Raw genomic sequence first — 17,340 nt, 5'->3', positions numbered from 1 at the left:
AATATCTGTGCTTCACCCCTAAATACCATATATCTACCCATACTTGCTATGTCATAAACCTTGTTTTTAGCATGGATAATCTCCAGGCAAGTTATAATTACTGTATTAGCTTTGCTCTTTTCATGCACATCTTGCCACCTTTGATTTTGTGTAAAGCCAGTTATTTGAGTGTCTTTAGTGTATAGTTACAACAAGGTTGAGCAGTGATTTTGTAAGCTTCGATGTAATTTGCACTAGATTTTCTAAGGAAAAAACAGGAAGTATGGCATTTATGTAATGAAATAGCCGTATTTCAGTTAGTAGGTTAAGGCTATAGGAACTCATTTGTTAGCATTTTTTATGATTATCTTTTTTTGTGCGTGTTTTGTTATGCACTTACAGTTGTTATGAGTACATTAAATGTTTTTTTTTTCTATTGGTAGTGTACTTTCGCTACTATATAATGGTATACAGTCATACCCGGAACTTACGCAAGGTTAGGTTCTAGAACCCCTCACACAAAATGAATTTTCATGTAAGTTTGGCACGGTCTCTAAAAATGCTAATAAATGCTTATCTCTAGAGTTTAGATATGACCCTAATCATGCTCCTAAAGTATTAAGATAACTTTTTAAATGAAATTAAAGTTACTCTAATTTCATTTAAAAGTTAGCTTAATACGTTACTCTTAAAAAAAGAAATAAATGGTTGACGTAAAAATATAGGAGTGTGAATATTACGTATACTATTTCTCTTTCTCCCCCTTCTGACTGATCTATTTTTAGAAGTCTTCTCAACCTCATTTTTAAGAATACTTTATTCTAATACATCTCTTTCTCTTTGTTCTGAAATTATTTTTCATGAACAAACAGTGTTTTTTATTTGGACTAATACAACTCTTAGTTGTCTCTGTGTTTTAGAACGTAATGTTTGCCACACTATCGCATTTACAGTTCGTTGACAGTACAGGTAAAATTAGATCAGTTTGAAATTTTCTACTGTACAGGTAAAAACGTACAGAGAAATAGTAATAAGTTGTAAAATATGTGTGACTACAAGAGAGAGAGAGAGAGAGAGAGAGAGATAATTGCTGTCCTTACATTAAGAGAGTGAAATTATTTATGAATTATTATGGAGGTAGAGAGAGAGAGAGATAATTGTTGTCCTTACATTGAGAGAGTGAAATTAATTATGAATTATTATGGAGAGAGAGAGAGAGATTACATAGGAATCCTTTGACCTGTTATCAGCAGCACTCCCCTTCCTGTCACATTAATTTGACATATTTGACAGCTTTGCCCTCAAGCTTCTCTTCAACGAGTTTACAAAAGATCAGGGAATGATATTTGTTTGTTTAAAATACGTGTCACATATGTAGTACGTATAAATTTTGTAATTACAGTTATATTATTATTATTATTATGATTATTAATATTTGAAAATTAGTACTTATTATTAGATAAATCATTTATCATACAAAACAAATAAACATATGTATACATGTGCCATAAAAATTCTCTTATCTCAGTAAGAGAGAGAGAGAGAATTGTTATTTTTATTATTTAATGTTATTTTATTTACACATAAAAGCTTGAACACATAAATTACATAAAAAAATTAAACATAAACACTTTTGCAGGGTTTCTCAGGATTCGCAAATGTTCGCATGTCTGTGAAAAACTCGTGTATGACAGTCAGTTAAGTTCCAATGAAAAGTTTGTGTGTCTGTGAATTCACGTAACTCTAATTCCACAAGTTCTGGGTATTACTGTATATATACTTCAGTGCTAATGAGAAGCCTTATAGCATATATGACTTTTGAAATAGTTCCAAATTCCTTGTATGTCCTGCGTACCTGAATGAATTGTAAATACGGTATACAATGAGTGTGCAGGAAGACCCCCACATGCAGGTGCAAGAATGAAATTAAGTTTGGCGTCATTCAATACCTTTTTGTTTTAAAGTAGAAAAATGAGTGCTTTACCCAAGGGAAAGAGGAATCTCATCCAGTTATGCCATCCCATATATCCCTGTAACAGCAAGGGTTAGTCTTTTTAGTCATGATCTTGTAGGGATCAGGTCCTGAAGAATGTCAAGGCCACATGTTAGAGTTACAGTATTAGTAATCTATTATTCTTTAAGTCCCTCATCATTGAGAGGATATCAAAGCACGATGATCACTACAGCAAATGCAGACTGCTAAAACTGAGGTTAGAAGATTTGATAACAGTTCAAAGGCGCAGCCTACTGTCACTTAGTGTGTGTAAGTGCTAAGACCCATTGCTGATAATACGGTACATGACAAATTTGCTGATGATATAACTTTCACAAACCAGAAATACAGACCTTAGATAATCTTGGTAATATCTCATGGGTGAAAGGCTGTTAGTCATCCCAGGTCATATTTATACTAATGTAACAGAAACAGACTTCTAGATGAAGTGACAGAGACAGGATAGCATTAGACAGAAATTCCATACATAGTGGCTTTTGGACTATCATGATAGAATGGAAACATAAGGGAGATCTCAACAGCAATGTGAAGAGACCAATGATAAAATAATGGAGACTCCAGAGGTGCAGAAACCTTTGATTTAGGTAGAGACATAGATTCATAAACAAAAGTGCTTTGAGAGACAAATAAGGAAGAGGGAAGCATCCCTTGCTTGACTGGAAAGGAAATATTGATCACAGGCACACATTTCATAGATATGGGCTCAACAGAAAGCAGTTGGTAGACTTGATCAAATTTGGAAGTACTGTAATTTAGTCCCCAGTTGGTGTACCCAAGGTATGCAGAATACAGCTAAATGCCAAACAAGTTTCTGAAGACATGGTCAAGTGAGCAACAAAGCTGAGTAGAGAGCTGAAGTTCTTGACACAGATGTCCATTTAGTAAAATTTGAACATTCTTCTGAATACAAGCAGGAAGGTAATATAAAAAATGGGGGAAATTCTCAAATCAGATAGGACTGTGAAAATGGTAGATCACTCCTTAGTCATTCCTGATATAATTGCTACCCTTAGTTTTAAGGAAACTAAACGGGAATGGTTAACTTAATTTCATTTATGTAATATCTCGACTCTTAGCCAGTACAGTCGTGTCAAAGTGCTACAGTCTATCATGAATAAGACTTGAGAGTTTGTATTTTTAGAATATGAAAAATTACTATGTTATATTTTCCAAGTACTCTACTAAAATAGCACTTGAGCAGTGAAAATATAGTGTTTTATTTCAGGTACAGCTTTATCTTTTAATTTCTTTTTGTTTGGTTACTGGTGGAAATTGATGTTGCCAGATATACTATTAAATATTATTTTTCTCTACAATAAAATATTTAATTTTTATGAATGTATTGTAGGGATTTTCATAATGTATGTCAAAGTATAAAGTGATCATTAGTCCTCTGTCCGAAAGAGAGAGTTGATTTCTTCTTGCGGCAATATACCATACCAGGTCACGAGGTCTTCTAGGCCTAGCAACGCTGCAACCCAGTCCAAATGAAGCTGACTATATGGAAGTGTGTTACGCAGATGATGTTTTGGCTGCACCAGTCGTCAGGTAATTGTATGCTCCATGTCTGTGTGTGTACATGTGTGTATGCACATATATATGTGCAAAGGTCATTAGTATCCTTTCATCCTATAGATGTAACATCTCAACAGTGTACATATGAAAGTGTATAGGATAATAATACAGTACTTTTATTGGTTACAATATATACATAGAAATATTGTTCAGGGGAGAGCTCAGAAAAAGCTTACTGGGTATTTGCATGCATAGACTTATGTTACTAATGTGTACAAGCATATCCATCAGTGTGTTCAAGTTGCTTCACAAATACATTAGTGCTTTTTCATAACATATTTAGTTTATTTCAAACAGGCTTAGCGTACATGCAGATGCAGACTAAGTGCTTGCATGATTGCTTATCAAAATATTATTTAGTTGTAATGCAATTACCGGATCAGTTCATGCAATAAAGCATACACCCTCTTTTATATTAACAAAATTGTTGAAGAGTATGTAAGTCTTCTTGTCCTGTAACTTTGATACTAACTCAGCCACCTCAACATATGCTTTTAGATAACCAGGCATACAAATTCAAGAAATGCTTTTTACACTAGCCATCATTCAGAATGTTGTGTTTTAAATGCTGAGGTGGTGCCTTTTGACAAAAGTAGTTTGGTGTTCTTTATTAAACCCAATTATAAATATGGGCCTTGGTTTCAGTTGAAGTGTGTTATGGTATCTAGAGCTACCACAGTTAACAGATATCTCTAATTGTCATCTTCTTTTATATTTATAGAAGACCTTTTCCAATGAAAAGTACTGTATACAGTATTTAAATGTGGTACTCTGTGGCAGATTATGAATTAAGTGTGTTATTAGCCACAGGGATAATTGTGTTATCAGTTTGGCTGCTTCCATTTCAGCAGGAAATGGCTGTGAATAGCATGTTCATTTGCAAATACAAGCTTGTATTTTACAAAAGGCTGTACTCCTAGATGCCAGTTGAGACAAGCTCATCTAGCAGTTGAACAACTGAAATAAGGGCATACCTGCATAGTGAAAATTAGCTGTTATCAATACACGTTGCTTTTCCTAGAATACAGATGAGTTTAGTATGCTTATTTTTTTTTGGATTTTATCAGGTAAAGAGTTCTTTTTTCTCACGATGATGATCATCAGTGCCATGTGATGCAAAAGTGCCTCTGTAAAATTCAGCCATTCATGTCTTTATCATGTTGTCACCTCCACATATCTCCACTCATCTTCAGCCTTCTGTTTCGTAATTCTGTTCTAGTTAGGTGTGGATCTTCAAATTCTTCTGTTGCTCGGAGGAGCCTGGCTGACACAATCATGTACTGTACTACTGTATTATCTATCACCCCATCATCATTTATCTCATCTACATATGTAACTTGTTATATTCCCCTAATGGTATTATTTCATACTCTGTCATGCCATCTAACTCTTAATATCTGTCGTAAAGTATTATTAAGGCCTTACCCTCAAATCAACCAGTTTTTTCACGTGTACAGTAATATCTCAAAATTCCATGCTATTTACAATAACCATCTTTCATGTACTGCCCCTCTAGAGTTTCCATTTGCTAACTGAACTAAAAGTGTAATAAAAACAGTTAAGTATTACGATGGAGTTGTCACCATTGTTGGTTGAAAGTACAATGACAAATTTTGTAAAATAATGATTTAAGTGTTTGAAGATTTCAGGTTTGAATTTTTTCAAGCCCAGAATGACGTTTTATATTGGCAAGCATAACATGCAAATTTATTCAAATTTAGATGAAAATCAAACCTTGTGATGTCATTCATCTGGCTCATTTTACAGGGATGTCTGGGATTATCATATTGCTCATCAGAAGAGCATAATTTTTCATACTACTAAGTTATTTTGAGAAAATACCAATTTTTCTTCATGAATTTATTTCATGAGAACATAATCTTTACGATATTTTGCGCGTATGTGCTCTTTGAAGTTTGCTTTTGCATGCTTCTGCAAATAGGCCAGTACTTGTGTCCTGTTAATGGGCAGTCAGAAGTTTTTGCTTGTATATTATGTGTTTTAGCCTTTTCAGTTATTTATTTAAATATATTGTACTTCAGTATAAGTTTTTGTAAACTATAAATTGCATGTGTTTTAGAAATTTGGAACAAGAATACAAACCATGCAGATCTGTTGATGGGGTATTGATTGAAAATATTTGGTCTGTAGTGCCCCAAGAATGATCTAACTTTATCTCTTCCTTTAAGAAAGAAAAAAGCTGACAGGCTACAAAGCCTTTTGAAAGTGAATTGAATGGCATAAGTGGCATCTTTTGTAGTTCACCAAATTGTTATTAAATTTAATAGCCTTTTCTTAAAAAATATGGGAGCTCAAATCATGTCTTCATTGCAAAGGTTTATTTTAAATGTAAATTAAAAGTTCTGTGCTGTACAGAACACATAAAATTATTTTACTTTATTTTTATTTTTAGGCTTACAGATATTGTAATATGTATTTTGTTAATTAAATCACAAAAAATACAAATGAAATATAGGAAAATAAAGCAAGCAACACAAGTCCCATGGAGGTTAATTTTAGGGTTTCAGTTTTATATTATAGCAGTTTTCCATTCCTTTTTACATTTTGATAAACCATCATCATCTTTATCATCATCCATATTGTTATTTCAACTTTTTGCTGTACGGAGGTTGAAGTTGCAATATCTTCTCTCTCTGTACTTATATGAGGTCTAGCTCTTCATCCATCTCATATTTCTGTGATTTTTCCCCCTTCCTACAGGTCTTATGCTGCATGAACAGCTATATTATCTCAGACGAACTCTTCGTCAACCTTCTTATCACTTGCTCAAACCAATTTGATCTTTCAGCACTCAGTCCTTTTTCCAGCCTTTCAACACCATGTGTCTCTGCCATTTCCTCATTCATAATATGATCTTCTCACACTATTCTGGACATAAACCTTAATGCTGTATGGTGACACCTTTTCAAACTCTTCCATCATAAGTCTTGGCTGTGTCTACTAAGAGGACATTATTATTTACAGGTAGTCTGTTTGTCTTTTAATACATTTTGGACATAAAAAAATCTATCCTATGTACCTCATCATTCATGCTTGAAGCCTCTGACCTATGGAATTGTCTCTTTCACTACATTTCAGCCAGCACTAATAAGCCAGTTCATATATTTAAAAATAAGCTTGACAAGCTCCCAGATATCCTGCCATATGAGTCAAGATATGCCACTGAAGTGACCCTATGAAGGACAGAATTTTAACATAGTCTTGCCCCTTATCTAATTCCAGATGAAATCTTACATTTTTCCTTTCAATATCAATAACTGCTATGAATATTGTTCAAATTCATGTAGTGGATGGCTTCAGTTAGGTAATCCCATACCCATTTTGAGGGTTGAAACTAATCTACAGGTAAATTGGTCATAAACAAGACTACATTCTCAGCAAGGTAAGTGCAGGAAGTAGATGCTTTGCTATTACTTAATTATACATTGCCAATTATTTATGCAGGTTGCTGAAGTAACACTCAGCTTTTGCCATGTTTTTGACAGATATTCTTGTTAGGCTCATAACCTCTCTTGAAACACTGAATATTAGTATGACCCACTCAGCAGTTTGATGTCTCAAACTCAGGGAATAAATCAAAACAGTTATTACATTGCTTGGACTTTCCTCTACACAGAGAATGAAGACACTTGTCAGTATAGTAGTGTCAAATATGAATGTAAACATCATATAAATAAAAATGACAGCCAAAGAACTTAGTGTTAATCATTTTCTTAATTGGCTAATCCATGTATTACTACAAGGTAGTTTGACAAAAAAACCAGTGAATTGGTAGACTCTCTTCTTATGGGAGCTAATTTCCAAAAGAGAAATGTTTGTAGTTTGTAAATATTGTATTGCAATACACTCCCTGAACACCTGAATTCGCCCTTAATCCCACTAGCCCGAACAACTCTCAATTGCCAATCCACTACTGGGAATTTTAACAGCCAGCGTTACCAACGCTGCAGGTAAAATCTTGTCACTTGAGCTACCATAACAAACGGTTGGCAGCACTGATGCAGGTGTACGCTGACACTCCCACTTTTCGCGCTGCTGGAAGGTTGTTTCCTTCTGCAGTGCAAGGTTCTAATCTTATTGCCCAACTTTTCTTTGTATTTTGGACCTTTGGTGAAGACCTGGATTGTATTTACCAGTTTCTTCTCCTGGTTTTTCTGGATATCTTCGATGTGGAAAATCTTTTAGAATTGGACTCGCTGGTTCCCGGTCTCGATTGGTCATCATGGACTCTTTCACCTTCTACTACCGCGCCTTTGGCTTCGACGTCGACCTTGACTGCCCCTACAACTGTGGATGCTGGAGCTCATCGCTTCTTCTTCTTGCCAGGGACGGATGAGTACCTTGAGGCAAGATAGACATTCTGTCAGGTATGTAGGAAGGTTAAATGTGATGTCCAGACTCATTGCGAGGAATGTTCCGATTGGAAGGCACAAAAGATGGAGGATTACATTCATCATTGCAAGTCTTTGGCTAGTAAGGGTGGCAGACGTCGGTCAGATTCTTGTTGCCTCAAGTGTCTCAGGCTTCTGCTACAGGTCAGTTGGTGGATTTAGAGTGTTCAGAGGTAGTCAAACAGATAGAGGATAGGATTGCAAGTAATATGGAAAATTTAATAGCTAGTCTTCTTCAACATTTCTCAGATAGGGATAGTAGTAGTGTTAGGATGTCTAATCCTTCTTCCTTTTCAGCTCCCCTGTCTGTTTCAGAACCAGCCCTAACAGGTGCTGAGGGTAATGGCAGAACTGCAAGCCTCCGAGTGGGTAGGGTCTACCAGCCCCCTTGGCGCGGAGCAGGCAGTGAAGGATTCCCCCCCCAACCCCATTGTATTATTGATAAATTTAATGTTGATAATGTTAGTCAGGATCAAGATCTAGGTGTGATAAAGGAGGATAGGTTTGGGTTAGGTAGTGAGGAGAAGGTATTAAGGGTGCAGTCATTCTCCTGGACAGGTTCCAGTTTCGGGTTCGAGTGGTTTTTGTGCTCTGGTAAGAGTTTTGCCTTCATCGCTTCTTGTTGGTCTGGCTCAGTCTCAAGTCAATGTTTCAGTTGCGGTGGTGCAGAATCCTTCTGCTTTTGCTCCTAACTCACTTCCGACTGTTTCTGAATCTCCTATTGTAGTTTCCCCCTTCCCTGTGTTTTCTACTCCTCCATCTAGTAAGGCGGATTCTGGTGTGTCCTTTCGGCTTCTAAAAGAAGTTTGCGGGACCTGCAATTGGATGTGGCAGAATATAAGGCAGACTGCTGGGTCTTTCGACGGGTACAGACCTATGGTGAGAGGTTATTTTTTTAATGGTTTCTCTAACATTAGAGAGTATGTGACACAGTAGTGTCCAGAATTCATGTCGGATATGTCTCAGGATTATTGAGGGCGGGCGGATTTGGTGTACCTTCTGTCCTTTTCGTTCTAAGTTTCCTTCTGGGTTATCTGTCGCTTCATCTCCTGCTCCCACATTCTCTGTTGCTCTTTTTTCAGTCTCCTCTTCGGCCTCTCCTTCTTCAGCTCCGGTCTTTCCTGCGGCTTCTGAATCTTCCATTTTCCCTCTTTCTTCGACTTTGGTTTTCCTCCTCTCAGATAAATTTTTTTTTATGCGTCTGCTATTCCTCTGCCCCCGCCGTTCCTTCCTCAGTACAGTCTTCTTTGGTAGGAGGAGCTTCCGGACAGGTGAAAATGCAGTTTCAGCAGATTTTGGCCCCAGGCGTCTCATGTTCCATCCCTTCGGTTATGCGCAACCCCTTGCTTCCGTATCAAGCGGCTGTTCCGGTAGTAGCAGGTATTTCACAGGGTTTGCCTGTCGCTTCCAGTTCAGGTTTGCGCTCCACGGTTTTGGCAGGGCTTGCAGTACCTTCTTCGAGTGGTCCTTGGCTTTCATCACCTGCATTTTCCGTGGCGGTAACTCTGAGAGTAGCTTCTACCTCTTTCATTCTCCCTCCTTCTTCATCTTCTTCCATCCCTCCGCAAGCGGTTTCATTTGCGTATCCTCCCCCATGATTTAGCAATGTGTGTTTGGCTACTCTCACTCATCTTTCCCTTAATAACAATGGAGAATCGGCTCTGGGTTTGCCTCGGTTCAGCCTTCTCTTCTTCCCGACAGGTTCAACTATGCGGATTCAGCTCCAGGTGCCCGATTAGGTGTGGGTGCACAGCATTCTAGTTAGGGTGGTCTGCTTGCGGACTCTTCGTCATTGTCCGGGCTTCGTTCAGTGCCTCCTCCTCTGTCAGTCTGTTCGGACATTGCAGAACAGGATTCTTATCCGGAGGTGTAGGAGATTCTGGCGGACTTAGAACGTACTCTTGCCAGCAGTAACGATTATGGACGCATGCTTGAGTATGTTACTTCTTCATACCCTCAAGCAAGAGCTCTGGACCTCCTGATTTAGTCAATTCAGTCTTTTTTTGAGGATTTTTATGACACTAAGCCAGCTCCTGCCTCTTTTCGTTTTGGCTGGTTTGGTTCAATCGGGTTAGACAGGCTTTGGAGGAGGTGGACATTTGTTTAGCATCGGTAGTGGCTTCTAATAGACAGGACTCTTCTCTTCTCTCTCTCTCCACGTAGGACGATTTACGCAGTTCGGGGTAACCCTTCGGCAGGTGTCAGGTTGCCATTCAACATATCAGTTGAGGCAATCCTGTCTAAGTCTTCGGCGTCGTCTTGGCTCGTAGGGACTTGTCTTAGGGAAGTAGGTGCTTGGAGGATGTGTTGCGCAATCAGACTGAGGCTCTTGCGCACTCTCTCTGGATGCTGTCAGGTTTACTGTAATGGGGTTCTAAAGAGTGATGGCTATGTCCCTTCGGATCCGTGGCTGTTGGCAGCCTAATAAATTTATCTCGAGGGGTCTGGCTCACCAGGCGAATGCTTTGGCTTCGTCTACTACGTTTGGAGCAGGAAATTCAAAATTTCTATCTTGGTCATCTTTCCCCTCAGTATCCAGACGTTCATAAGAGGGATTGCTTAGAACACCATTAGCCTTAGCTAATTCCTGTTCAAGGATGATGACATAGCCAGCATGACGAACGTGGTTGCTTCTAACTCATGTCTCCAGTGTCGGCAATTATGCATCGTCGAGGGTACAGAGCGTTGAGGTATCTAGACGATTGGTTGATCCTTGCCTCCTCTCTAGAGGAGCTAGTAAGAGCAAGGGAATTCTTATGGAATTTTTAACCTATTTAGGTAAGAGCATTCTCTCTCTTCCTTTGAGGGTTTTCACAACCCCGGAGAGGATCCAGTCAGTCCTTCAGCAGGTAGAGGGGTTCCTGTCCAGCAGGGAACAGCTGGTACGAGCTTGGAGAAGCCTCTTAGGGAGACATTCAACAGCTGGTACCAGCTTGGAGAAGCCTCTTAGGGAGAATCAATCTCTCTCTCTCTCTCTCTCTTTTAATTCCAGGGTCTCATCTCTGGATGCACTCTCTTCAGGTATGTCTCAGGAATCGCTGGGACTTCTACTACGAGAACACAGTTATCGTCAGTAGCGATTCTTGCCTGTTGGATCGTCTGTGGTTATCAGAAGAAGTGCATCTGACACCAGGAAGGTCTATCGACTCCCCTCTTCCCGACGTTCATCTGTACACAGATGCCTCAGATCAAGGTTGGGGAACAACCTTGGAGGAAACCCAGGCCTCGGGCCTCTGGGGCGGGAATGAGAGGAGTCAATAAATCTTCGGGAAAATTGAGGCTGTAAAGGTAGCCCTCAGTTGTTTTTAGTCCTAGTGCACAACAGAGTACAGTAGTGGCTATGTCTAGCAACAGCATAATTGCCGTGTCATATCTGAAGAACTCGCGGATTGTGGGGGACAGGCTCAACAGAACTCAATACTATAGCACAGAGAGTCCTGAGAGGGTGCGAAGAATGACACGTGTCTCTTCTTCCCCAACTTATATCAGGGAGTCTCAATGTACTGGCCCATTCGCTAAGTCGCTCCCATCAGGTATTTGGGGGGGAGAGTGGACTTTGGCTCTGGAAGTAATATGTCAGGTTCTCCGGAAGTGGCCAGCAACTGTGGACTTTTTGTAACATGATTAAACCATCGTCTTCTGGTTTATTTCTCGCCAGTGGTGGTCCCCATGTCGATAGGCACCGATGTAACGTTACAAATTGGAATCACATGCAGGTGTATGCCTTTCCTCCATCCGGTCTCATTCATCAGGTAATAAGGAAATTGTGGGGAGGGTCAAGATGTCTATGACTCTAATAGCTCCCTGCTCGTCATAACATGCTTGGTTTCCGGAACTCCTAGAGCTCCCTATGAAAGTTTCGATGTCCCTACCCATGCGAAACTTCTTCTCAGATGACCGCATTCTCACCATTATCATCCAAACCCTCGCGTGCTGTACCTAGTTGCAGGGCAAGTGTAGAGAGAGCTGCTAGACAGTCTGGACTCCCTAAAGCTGTGTGTAGGTAGTTTTCTTTTAGCTTGAGAAAGTCAACCTATAAGCCTTAGCAGGTCCAGCTGGACAAGGTACAGAAGTTAGTGTTGTAAGGAAGGTCATTCCATCTCTAGACCTTCCATAGCCAAAATAGCTGATTTTCTTTTATTCCTTCGGAAAGTCAAGGGTCTTTCGTATTCGGCTAGCGCTGACTACCGTTCAACGATTAGCGGTACAATTAGTTTCCACCTTCCTGAAATCTCTAGCAGTACAATTAGTTTCCACCTTCCTGAAATCTCTAGCAGTACAATTAGTTTCCACCTTCCTGAAATCTCTAGCAGTACAATTAGTTTCCACCTTCCTGAAATCTCTAGGAGTAAGATAATCGATGATTTATTATGTTCTTTTAAGATTGAACGTCCTGTCTTGCCGACTTGGGCCCCTCCATGGCATTTGTCGGAAATACAGGTACAGTACTTCAATATTTTTCTTGCGTTCCCCTGCCTTTGAACACATTGAAGCTATAACATTAAGACACTGACTAAGAAGTTGCTTTTTCTTACGGCTTTAGCTTCAGCTAAAGGGTTGGGCGAGCTTCAGGCAGTTTCTAGGTTGGGTTCCTATGCGGGAAATGATACGTATTTGTCTGTGTCTTCCGGAATTTGTGGCAAAGACAGAGTCGTAGGTTAAAACTCTGCCTCATTCATTTAAAGTTCTTAATCTGCAAGTGTTCATTACTGGCAATCCAGCAGAGATATCTTTATGTCTGGTGTGAGCATTAAAGTCTATTTATCAATGGTTGGGAAACTCCGTCCGCTTCCGCACACACTTCTTGTCTCTCCATGGAATCCTTCCCATCCGCTGTCAAAGAATGCAGTTAGTTACTTTTGGAGGGAGGTGATTTTCCAGGCTTCTCAGGGTTGTTCTTCATCTTCCTCAGTTCTGTATTTCCCCTGACTACAGAGTATTTGGAGTATGTCCACTTCATCTTCCTTTCTAAGGAATTATTAAGTGCTGTCTATTCTGGAGGCAGCTACTTGGAAGTCCGTGTCAGTGTTTACTTTCTTTACTTAAGAGACGTTCGATTCGCCTCATAGTGTGTAGTGGTGAAGTCTACTATCTAGGGTGTGTTCATTTAGCTGAGGGGGTATTCGGTTAGTGTGGAGGTTCAGAGGGTTATTCTCTTAGCCCGCGTGTAGCGGCGAAGCCTATTATCTAGGGTGCGTTCATTTAGCTGAGGTGTTATTCACTTAGTGAGCAGATTCTTAGGTTAACCAGATAGAGGAATTCCTTTCAGTCTTTAGAATTCTTAGGCAACAGTGATAGTATAATCACATGAACTTAGGTTTAGTACGTTTTAAGTATCTTAGTCTTTGATAGTTTCCCTACGAGAGTCCAAGGGGGTGCTCTAGTAGGCTAGGCTATTTCGTCGGCGCTGAGATACTTCTTCGCTCGTCGATCATCGGGCCTTATCTGGAGGATCAGCGCCTCAGCACATGCTTCATTTCCCTCTATACATGAGTGGCTATGAATAGCCACATGGGAGGTTCATCATACTCCTCTGTACATGAGAGGTTCTGAAGAACCACATGGGAGGTCGACACACCGGGACAGTATGGACCTGACCGGCGATCAAAGTATTCTCCAACATGTCTCGTCACCTAAAGCATCTATTGATATGGTGAGTGTATAACTAAATAGATATCCTACACAGAGCAGATCGGTAAGCTGCCATCTCTGCGGTTGTAAAAAAGGGGGTGGGCCGCAAACTTAGATGGTTCTCCTGGAGGGCCAGCACCTCTGCACTCTGCCTCATTCTCCTCCATACATGAGAGGTTCTGAAGAGCCACATGGGAGGTCGACATACCAAGAGTACTGACCTGACTGTCGATCAAAGTACTCTCCAACATGTCTCTTTACTAAAAGCATTGATTGATATGGTGAATGTATGACTAAACGGATATTTTATGCAGAGCAGGTTGGTGAGCTACCATCTCTGCGCTGCGGTTGTCAAAAGGCATGCAATAGAATTGATCCCTCCTCCTCTAAATGTTGTTAATCGGGCAAATTCAGGTGTTCAGGGAGTGTATTGCAATACGAAGTTTTCATAATAAAACTAATGTTGTAATACTTACCTGAACACCTGAATGATTCCCACCCTCCTTTCCCTACATCAATTTTGACCTTGAATAAAGCAATTGACGAAAGTGGGAGTGTCGGCGCACACCTGCGTCAGCGTTGCCAACCGTTTGTTATGGTAGCTCAAGTGGCAAGATTTTACCTGCACCATTGGTAATGCTGGCTGTTAAAATTCCCAATAGTGGATTGGTAATTGAGAGTTGTTCAGGCTAGTGGGATTATGGTCGAATTCAGGTGTTCAGGTAAGTATTACAATATTAGTTTTATTATGAAAAGTTCATTTCTACTCCAAAGCTAGTACTTCTTATAGTGCTGCACAAACTGACTATGTTCATGCGGAGTGCCAATCTCTTACGAGGTGAGATGAGTGATCTCCTACTCGGGGGATGCCAAACTTATGATATGATTACCACTTTGATTATTTGAAGCAGCTCTTCAGCCCTTGATTTGTCCATCTTAGTTTAATGTAAGGATAAGTAAAAGTCCAAGGTTTGCTTTTTTTATACCATAGAATGATGGTAAATTATGCAGTGATTAGGGTTTAGGGGTTGTTTTGAAATTAATTGTGAATTTGTTATAGTATTCCCACCCTGTCTAGCATGCTTAGTAGTAAAATATTATTGATGAATTATAGGCAACTCCTGTTACGTATACAGAAGTGGTATCCAACTGAACAAGGATTTGCGCTGAGAACAGTGTTGACTTTTTGTTAGATATCTTCTGAAATTTAATAACTCTTGCCTTAAGCACCTTTTGCCTTCCTTCTACATCTTTGTATCATAAAATATAAGTACTTTATGCCCATTTTGAATATTCTAGTTTATGTTGGCTACAGGTACAGTGTATTTTGTAGTGATGTAATATTTTTTATTTTTAACAATGAGATATTTTTCTTTTTTAGCAAGAACAGTATCAGATTAATTGTATATCATCCACATTATTAATTTTCTGTATGAATCTTTTTGTGCTTCTCAAAAACATTTTGATGTTGGAAACTGGAACTGTTTGCTGTTTAGCCAGTCTGTGGCTGGTCATACAGTCTACTTCTTTTCTACTTTTGGAATAGCAAAGCCATTTCTTTTCCTAGTTCTTTGCAATTGTTTAACAGTGATAAAGAGTGATACTATTTATGTGATGACACCTTGTATACTAGTAATTGTTGCTGTTCATGGTTACCTATGAGAGACTAAAATGAAAAGTTGAAGCAAATGTGAAAGTTAATTTCTGGATGCATATGTTGACTTTTGAATATATAACTGGTAGATGACTATGTGACAGAGAAGACCAGATAATAAGATGTACTATGTTATAACCATTGTGTACTGTTACTAGAGAATTCCCTGATAAACAGAAAGAAGGAATTTAAAAAAAATGTTATGTTATTTTTTAGTGGTTTTCATTGACTGAACTTAACATAGATAAGGTAGATTGTAGATTACACTGATTACAATGTTTAATTACTGTATAGGTATTTCAAGAATAGTCATTTTTGGCATTTAATATTTTGGTTTTGGAAGAAATCATTAGATTTAGACCATACATTAGACCTGTTGGTAGTATTTTGTATCCATATGCAATTGTGGCTTTTTGGATATTTAGAGTACTTGTAGCACCTTGGGGTAATAATTAATTCCCCCTATAATGAAGCATAGTCTTCTTACCTTGCCCACCCTCCCCAAGGTATGATTCATAATACAGTGTAATTATTGTTGATTTCTGTTTTTGTCCTTTACCACCTAATGCCTGTATGACCATCATTTAACCATGTCTGTGATCTCTCCACTTCATTAGGTTGACCTAAAAACTTATTACAGTACAGTATTTGGGGTGAATCTTACCTACTGTTAAAGTTAGCTTATATCTCCACACCAGTAGGCAAGTCGGCATTCAAACAAAAGATCGAATGGCTGGCTGGATGACTGTCTAGTACACCTGTTCTCCACCAGGTGTGTTTCTAATGTTTTAGCTCTTGTCAGAATTCTCCTTGCCTCCATTGTGTATAGATGCTTGTTGGTATTTCATGGCTGTTTGTTGCTATCATGGGACTGTACATTTATTTTTCCTAGGATGTCTCCACTGGAATCAAGGCTAAGAGTGTGTTAGCAGGATGTTGGTTTTTTACGAGATACACAGTTTACGCTGGCTGTGATGGTATAAAGTGTGATCTTGGGAATAGACGTGAGGAAGTAGGGATTTTCGAAGGACTTTCTGCTTAAGTTCATTAGTGTAGGAAGAGAAGGGAAGCAGATAGATTGCAAAAGCAATTAGTTAGGTCAGGTTACCAACCTGTTGGTTCTTCCCCTTCTACAGGTCCTTCATCTGTAGTTATCCATACCCAGCCTAAGCTTTTCCTCTGCTAATGTTTTAGTTAGTGCTGAGGCTTCCTCTTTAGTTCTGCCTTTCGCTCCCGTTTTGGTTCAGGAAAAGTGTACCAGCAGTCCCCGGTTAAAGGTGGGGGTTCTGTTCCCAGCCTCCCCACAACTTCGTGAGCTGTCAGGGAGAATTCTGACAAGAGCTAAAACATTCGAAACACACTTGCTGGAGAACAGGTGCACTAGATAGTCATCCAGGCAGGCATTCAATCTTTTTTTTAAATGCCAACTCGCCTGTCAGATCGACGATATAAGCTAATTTTAACAGTAGGTAAGTATCCAAATAATAAATTTTATTATGAAAATTTATATCATACACATTACTATCATTGGCAATATGAACAGATTCTCAAGGGGTGTTTCATTGCTGAAAACACTATCTTTGTTATTTTCAATATGCTCCCTCCCAATTAATTTCTTGCTTTAGATAAGGTTGTCATGATCCTTTGTTTTTTTTTGCTGTTTGAACTCATCCACTTTTATAGTATACCCCAGTTTTCTTTGATCTCATGATTCTCTTCTCCCTGCCAAAGGCCTATGTGAACCTACTTTCTTGTGTCCTCATTTCTGCAGTACTATAGGAAGCTACATTTTGCATTAAGAAATCTCATAAGAAGGGTAATTGTAGTTTTTGTCTAATGGGCAGTATCTTGGTTTGCCACCTTGAGAAACGAGGCTTTGACCTTGATCCTATTTAATTTACTTTATTGTTGGGCCAGAAGATAAGAAGTTTACCTGGAACTTAAGGAATCAAGATCCTCAGGTGATCAGTTATGGCCTCCAGTAAGAGAGCCTACGATAAAGGCCATGGTGTGTCACCAAAAAAGACCATTCTAATGTAGGCTCTCTCAAGCTTTCCTGACACTAAGACTAGACA

The 17,340-nt window shown here is 39.2% G+C and overlaps 1 protein-coding gene across 5 annotated transcripts in view; it reads left to right on the top strand.

Annotated features, from left to right (window-relative positions):
• Nucleotides 1-17,340, top strand: part of LOC136834371 (late secretory pathway protein AVL9 homolog) — an 82,715-nt gene that overhangs the window by 17,295 nt on the left and 48,080 nt on the right. For 2 of the 5 annotated variants that reach the window (XM_067096913.1, XM_067096911.1), the window contains exon 3: nt 3,437-3,541. The exons of the other annotated variants lie outside the window; for them this stretch is intronic. In XM_067096913.1, coding sequence (XP_066953014.1) covers nt 3,437-3,541 — 105 coding nt within the window. The remainder of the gene's footprint in view (nt 1-3,436; nt 3,542-17,340) is intronic. 5 annotated transcript variants of the gene reach the window in all.

The sequence above is a fragment of the Macrobrachium rosenbergii genome, chromosome 53 (assembly GCF_040412425.1).
Source record: "Macrobrachium rosenbergii isolate ZJJX-2024 chromosome 53, ASM4041242v1, whole genome shotgun sequence".
NCBI lineage: Eukaryota > Metazoa > Arthropoda > Malacostraca > Decapoda > Palaemonidae > Macrobrachium > Macrobrachium rosenbergii.
The sequence above is the reverse complement of the archived record's forward strand: the minus strand, read 5'-3'. Positions and strand labels throughout refer to the sequence as shown.